The 7,950-nt window shown below is 30.9% G+C and overlaps 1 protein-coding gene across 1 annotated transcript in view; it reads left to right on the forward strand.

Moving 5' to 3' along the window:
• LOC106684224 (uncharacterized) overlaps positions 1-7,950 on the forward strand; it is a gene marked incomplete in the record, with an annotated part of 37,458 nt that overhangs the window by 14,456 nt on the left and 15,052 nt on the right. The window contains 1 exon segment of the mRNA XM_067052526.1: positions 5,370-5,789. Within this exon segment, the coding sequence (XP_066908627.1) occupies positions 5,370-5,789 (420 nt within the window).

A 7,950-nucleotide genomic window follows, 5' to 3' on the forward strand; every position in this document is an offset into this window, starting at 1 on the left:
TGATACGTCTTCTACAGTTGTGTTTTCTTTTACACTACTTGTATCACTATTGCTATTTATAAAATTTCTTTGTTTTCTTGTTGGTTGGATAATATTATCATCGTCACAGTCAATACTATTATCTTTTTCTTGAATTTTTATTTTGTTAAATCTGTCTGTATAAATTTGTCTTCACTATTTCTTATATCATGAGACAATGGTGTTTCATAGTTTTGCCATTTTTTTAATTAAGAAATTAAAAGGATTAAGAAATGGTTTGTAAATTACTAATGGTAAATTACAAAATCAAAACACTGTCTTATTACTGCAGAGATCTTAACTATTCCACGCTTAAATACGATGTGAGTTCTTGTAAATTTCTTTTCTCAGTTTTCGGATTTCTTTATTATCTTATCAATTTTCCCTATATCATTGATCCATACTCGTGTACCTTAGGCGGGAGATAGATGACATCGCCTAAAGGCAGGATGTTCTGTAGATCCCTTAGCTACTCTCAGTGGTAGACATCTTGAAAAAAGAAGACATTGAAGAGTCATCCAAGAAGAGACTCTTGGTTTTGGATCACCTGGTGAGAGGACGTCTCCTGAGAGCGGAGGTGAAGAGAAGTTGACCTTCAGAAATAGCATTTTGGGAAAGAAGACAAAATGTTTTGTTTACAGTTAGTGAGTGTTTGTTTGTTGAGGACGAAGACATAGTGTAATTGCTTAGGGTTGCTCAAAATAGAATTGAAGCAGATTTGTAAAGGTAGCTAATAAATAATTTAATTCAGTGTCATTAGTAGCTGTATGTATGTTTGCCTAGAAACCCGCCCTGAGATTAAGAGTCTATTATGTTATAAAATTAAAATAAAATTCTCCTATCTGTTTAATATTAAAACTTTTAATTTGAACACAAGCTATACTTAAGATATGAGAATTAAGTTTAAACTATATAAAATTCCATATATTTTACTTTTAATAATTTTTTAATATTACAAACTGGTATTTGGTGGGGGGAGGAACAAGTCTGACAAGTGGGCCTGTGGGTCCTTCAACCCCTGGCGGCTACCTAGGTTGTCGTCGCATACTAACCAAGGTGGGAGTGTCAAGTTTCATTCTTCGGGACCGCCAAAAAATGAATGTTTAACTGCCCCAGGTGGGAATCGAACCCACAACGTTCCGAACCGAGCGCTCTAGGACCTGCGCCCCAACCCGAACAGCCGTCACGTCCCTTAATATTACAATATATAGATCGCTCATTTGTCAGATTTGTTAGTACTGGCTCGATCAGTTACTTATTTTCATAGTTCTTACAAGTAAACTGCTCCAAAAAATATATTAGCAGGTGCTATCCTTCTTATTTCTGTTAAAATATCATTTTTATTCACTCGAGAACCTGTCTGAAATGTTGTTCTAATGATGAATTAAAGAAAAGAAATTATAAAAAAATGTTATTTTTTTCTGAAAAAAAAAGTAACTAACAATTTTTTTGTTTTCATGTCTTATTAGATGCTAATTGTTTTTAACTTTTAAATTTACATAACAAATATTACTAATACTGATGACTTTGGTGTCTTGTGCCATTATATAAACACAACCAATCATTCTCACAACTCAGAATACGAATATAAACATAAATAAAAGATTGGAAGATCGTTGATTGGCTGTTTATGATTAATAAAAAGAAGTTGGTCTGGGTGTGGTCAAAATAACTCAAATAGTAAATAAACTATTTATTGATAAATATGAGAAGATGGTAGGGAGCGCGCGAAAATGCACAAATAAACAAAACTTATTTATTAGTTCTCATAGTTATTTATTTCGTACTAGTTATTTTGTAATTTTACTCTATAAACCTTTAATTTGATTTCTTCTACTCTATTTATTTTATCTAAATGTTCTTCATAGTTTGTCATACTTGCCGGTAACAGTTTCTGTATGGTACAACATATTTTTTGCCTGCTCTCTACCGGCCAAGTTAGGACCCACTCACTTCAGACAGAACCTCTGCCTAAGTGAGTAAGTCTCCATGTTGTTTTTGAATATTTCATTCTCCATATCTCTTTTCCCTTGTTTCTTCTTATTCATTTTTCCGGACCTTCTATATTTACTTTATCTTATTTTTTAACTCATCTATATTACTGTACATCTTTTATCCATTGTAATATATATATTTTTCCTTCCTTGCCCATTGTATCATATATATTGTAATATCCTATTTATTTTTTTTTTTTTTATGAATAGTTATTTTTATATATAAATAGTTTTTAGTATGTTTTATTTTTTATTTTGTTTATTTGTTTTATTGAACCAAAAAGACCACAATTATAGTACAAATTAATCCAAGAAGAAATAGAATTATCAATGAAGTATTTACATTGTGAATCATTGTAAGTGGATTAGAGCGGTTGTACTAAATCGATGTTTTGCATCAACTATCGAAGGAGAATGAACAAGAAGAACTTGTTGGTTAGAATGGTCAGGAATAGGGCGTCTCCGGGAAGCTGGTGGGGCCGAACGCCTTTATCTACCGTCAGACAAGTAGACATCTTGAGAAACAAGACATCAAAGGTCACCAGGCAGCCAAGAAGATTATATCATTAAAGGAAGAGACTCTTTGTTTGGATAACACAGTTGATTGGACGAGTCTGGGAAACTAGGAGGAAAACCGATTCTTTTTCTACTATCAGTGGTAGATTAGAATATTTAGAAAGAAGACTGATGCTTTGTCTAGTGTTAGCGGTAGATTAGAATATTTAGATAGATGATCGACCATTTGTCTACTGTCATTAGTAGATAAGAATATTTAGAAAGAAGACATCGAGAACCGTCAGTCATCAAAGAAGATTATATATTATAAGGTTAGTGTTGCTCAACATAGAGTTTAAGAATCTTTTTAGAAGTAGCCATTAATTTAGTTAAGTGTCTTTGTATTCTGATTGTCTGGAAAACCTGCCCTGAAATTGGAGTCAATAATGTTCTATATTTTAAAATAAAATTCTCATAACTATTTAATATTTAATCTTTTCATTTTGAACCTTTTCATCTTCAAAGCTGTATTTTAGATCTGATAATTATAAAAATTATTAATTTTTATTGTACTAATTTTAAATATTACAATATTGTTTTCTTTCATTCCATTATGTTGATTTAAAGTGTTCTTCATTATTTTAGATATTATTTACAAATTTTATTATCTTCATTCAATTACTCATCATCTGTATTTCTTCTGCATCTTTCATTATGTTTATTTTTCTATTTACTTAAACATTGTCTGTTTTTTAACCTTTTTATAATTTACTTTGTATTCTTCAAACCTCCATAATATTATATTTAATGTGCTATTATTATCAATCAACTACTATCTATTTGATTTATTGTTATGTACATTTCCACGTTCGTTTATTATAGTTTTATTTTTATCTTTCTCTGAGTTATGGTTATCTCAGTTTTGGTTTATCAGCCCCGATGAAGGTCTGAAATTCAGGTTAGCACAAATAAATAAGTTTTGTTCATTTGTATATTTCTGCTGACCGCACCCTCCGACCATCTTCTCATGTTAATCTGTGGTCTATTATTAACATTTCATTATTAATAAATTGTTTACATAAATAATTTATTTACTATTTGAGTTATTTTGATTATACCCAGCCAAAAAGGCCATCTTTCTTATATAAATAAAAGTTGTTTATTAAGGAAGAAGTTTCATTCAAAACATAACCATATACAGTGAAGTCTCAGTTATACGAATATGAGGGGGTACCAAAGATTCTTCATATAAGTGAATATTTCGTGTAAGTGAATACGCAATACATATCATGTATGTATATTTTTGTGAATTTTTTTCTCGTAATTAGTAGGTACGTATACGTATGTTGTATGCAGTTGAAAGAAAAACAAAGTAAAGTGAAAAAAAAAATTATTTATTGTATAAAAATATAATTTATCTTTAATCCGAATTTTTTAATTTTTGACAAAAAAATTGTCATATGTATGTTTGTTTCATGTTGCTTTTGGCTGAATACATCATTCTTTCGCATTCTGTTAAGATGTTAGATTCCTTCTCGCTAATTTCTTTCACATATATAAAAGTTTTACAACTTCAAATGCTTCTAAAGCTTCTGCAAAAATGGAAGAGGCAAAGGATCTTCGTCATCTGAATCTGAATCGTCCGAGCTTATTACTATACATTAGGGAGTAGAATATAAACATAAAGAGTCATTGGACCGGATTTTATTCGCGGAAAAAAAGTTGTTTACTGTTTCGTTTTTGACAGTATTTTTCGTCCTTTGTCTTTCCACGGAAGAAACAAAAATTCATAGAACTGTATAAAATTTACTAATAGTACATAAAGCGGGTCCAAACTTTCCTTCGTAACTGAATGTTTCGTATAACTAAGTTTCGTATAAATGGATAATTACACATAATTCAGGGGTTTTTGCGGGGGATTGAGAAATTCTTCGGATAACTGAATGTTTCGTATAAGTGAGTTTCGTATAAGTGAGACTTCACTGTATAAGAAGAAACATCCTTTTGATTATTAGGAATTAATAAAATTCTAATTACTTAAAAAATTATATTGATTTTCTGAAAATTAAAATATTTGTTGTGTCATCACAGCTCAGTTTATAACTATTCTTTGTTAGTCTTGATTTATATAATTTTTTTGAATGTTGTAATTATCTGTTTGTTTCATTTGATGATTACTGATATACAGGGTGTTTCAGGTTTAAGTGGCCAAACTGAAAATATGAACTAAAGACCTCAAAACAAGAAAAAAGAATAGATTTGTTTGGTAATCTTCTATTCGGAAATCCCCTAGCATATTCATAACGAGCAGCATTAACATTACCATTGCAAAAACCATACACAAACACCATATCAGCATATTCACCATTAATATTATTTGAAGAGAACGCCTCTTACAAACTGATTAATATTATTGACAGTTCCCAGTGCTGATTCCAAATAGTTTTATATTTCCTTAATCCTTAAGTTGCAAATAGTTTTTATATAGCTAGGATAAAAGGCCATATTAGTATTCTATCTAATCCATCTCCTAAACAAAGCATTTGCAGACATACCTTCACTTTGAACAACATTTAATATGAATCTTAATGCTTACATTTAATTAATGAAGTAGTTAGAACAAATAAATAGGTTTTAATTATTTCATATAATGTAAATAAATCATAACAATAAAAATCTTTAGGTGTGAATATCTTCTAAACAAAGTGTTTGAGGACATACCTTCAGAGGAAATTTTTTTTTTTTTGTTTTGAGGTCCTTAGTTCATATTTTCAGTTTGGCCACTTAACCTCGAAACACCCTGTACTATTATAATTAAAAAAAATTTTTTTTTACTAAAAGCTGTTATCTATTTGTTTATAGGAATTGTCAGTGTTTTTAAACTCGTTCTGTAGAAGAGATACTGTGGCGCTTGATAAAAACTCTGGACCGGTTTGTCAAGATACTGAAACTGCCCCACTTGATAAAACGTGTAAACTAGACAATCGAGATTCTGAACTTGTGTCGCTTGAGATAACTTGTGAACCAGATAATCGTGAATCTGAGACTGTGCCTCTTGAGAAAATCTGTGAACCAAAAGAATCTGAAATAATGTCACTTAAGAGAACCTGCAAACGAGATTGTCAAGAATCTGCAAATTCGTCCCTTGAGAGTACCTGCAAATCAGATTTCCAGAGATCTGAGATAGTGCCTCTTGAGAAAAACTGTGAACCAGCCTTTCACGAATCTGAAAACTTATCACTTGAGAGGTCCTGTGAACTAGACTGTCAACTATCAGGAAATGTAAGTTATATTATGAATATATATTTTTTATGGTAACATTATTATATTTGGACTAATTTAAATTAGGAGAAGAAAAAAACTGAAGACTGTTGTGAAACAAACATTGTATTTAGTTTTAAAAAATTTCAAAATATTATTGTGGGTAAAAATATTTAACTATCTATCCTCCTTGTTCAAAATGGCTAAAGAACTGTATGCCCTCAAATCTGCGGTTTTTTCTTCCACTTTTGAGGTTGACCATGTTTCTGAACCATTCGTAACCTCATTATTTTTACTAAGTTTAAAGTATTGAGTCATAAGTAACTTCAGATTCAGCTAAGTAGAATCTATTGTTCGTATCTAGCCGTTATGAGTTACCATGACAACAAGTTTTTGTTTCTGCTATATAGACAAGGCTTTAGTTAGTCTTTTGTCAACTGTTGTTGTGTTATACACGTTAAGTTAACCTTTTTTAGATTAATTTTTATTAATATATTTGTTTGAGAGTGGTTTAGTTTATTTAAAACCAATTTTGATCCTTTTTCTCAACTTTATTCTTTTTAAAACTTCGAACGTTTCGACCACTTAGGTCATTTTCAAGGATACCTTTACTTTGTTTTCATTTTTTCTTCTAAAATTCTTAAAAATGCCGGCTAATTGCCTTTGTCTTTGTCCCATAAATTCTTCTATACAATTCTTTCCCAAATTTAAAACTTTTACTAACCACTTTTCTTTCTATCATTTACATTTGCAAACTCCAAACAGAACCTCTAGTTTTTTTTTCCACTTTTGAGGTTGACCATGTTTCTGAACAATTCATAACCTCATTATTTTTACTAAGTTTAAAGTATTGAGTCATAAGTAACTTCAGATGGAGCTAAGTAGAATCTATTGTTTGTATCTAGCCGTTATGAGTTACCATGACAACAAGTTTTTGTTTCCGCTTTATAGACAAGGCTTTAGTTAGTCTTTTGTCAACTGTTGTTGTGTTATACACTTTAAGTTAACCTTTTTTTTTTAAACCTCTGAAATGGAGGGTCAATAAGTACATATCCGTCATGTAATGCTTAGGGAATTTATGTAATACTGTAATTAAACAAGCCAATAGTGCTAAGGCAGCAGCTGAAAAAATTTGCAGTGTATATAGGGAAGGACTAATAACTGATCGGGCAGTTAAAAATTGGTTTAGAAAATTCTGTTTTGGAGATATGACCTTAAAAGACGAATTGAGGGTGGGACATCCTTCCGACTTTGATGACAACCTTTTAAAGATAATATTGGAACAAGATCCACGTCTATCAACTACAGATATAGCAGAAAGGTTGAATACATCACAATCAACTTTTAACTGCTACCTAGAGAAATTAAGGAAAGTCAGTAAGTTAGAAGTATGACTACCTCACAATCTCTGGGAACGAAATAAAGAAGATCGCAATCACTACAAGTCTGCTCTCAAAGGTAAAAATTTAGCTTTTTATAATAGGATTATAACAGATGATGAAAAATGTGTTACTTATGACAATATCGTCCGCAAAAGACAGTGGCTTTGATAAGGATCAACCACCTCCACCAGATCCAAAAGGTACATTATACATTCATTCATAGCATAATTATTTTATTGTGTGTGTTATTGTGATTGTCAAGGAATAATTTGCCACGAGTTATTGAAGTAAAATTTAACGATTACTGCTGATAGATACGTTCAGCAGTTGCAAAGAGTGCAAGATAAATTCCATGAAAAGCATCCTGCACTCGACAATCACAGAGACGTCATTCTTTTACATGACAGTGCGTGACCACGTACAGCAAGGGTGACTCAAAAAATTTTTTTTGAGGTTGGATGGTCTGATTACTCCCCTTATCGGGCCCTGATAAACTACCACCTTTTCTGTTACTTACAAAACTTTTTTAATGGAAAAACCTTCAATTCTGAAGAGCAAGTCAGTTAGGCTGTCGAAAACTTCTTCCAGTCCAAACCAACTACATTTTACAAGGAAGGAATTGATAAACTGCCAGGACGATAAAAGAATGTTATAGATAATAATGCATTATAAATTAATATAATTTTGTTATTTAATGAGAGCAAAATAAATGTCTGATAAAAAAACAGAAGTTACTTATGACTCTACCTATTATATAATATAATATGATCTGCTGTGTAATTTAATGTAATAATTTAGTT

This window comes from Halyomorpha halys, unplaced genomic scaffold (genome assembly GCF_000696795.3).
Source record: "Halyomorpha halys isolate HHAL.00 unplaced genomic scaffold, Hhal_1.1 Scaffold558.1, whole genome shotgun sequence".
Taxonomy (NCBI): Eukaryota; Metazoa; Arthropoda; class Insecta; order Hemiptera; family Pentatomidae; genus Halyomorpha; species Halyomorpha halys.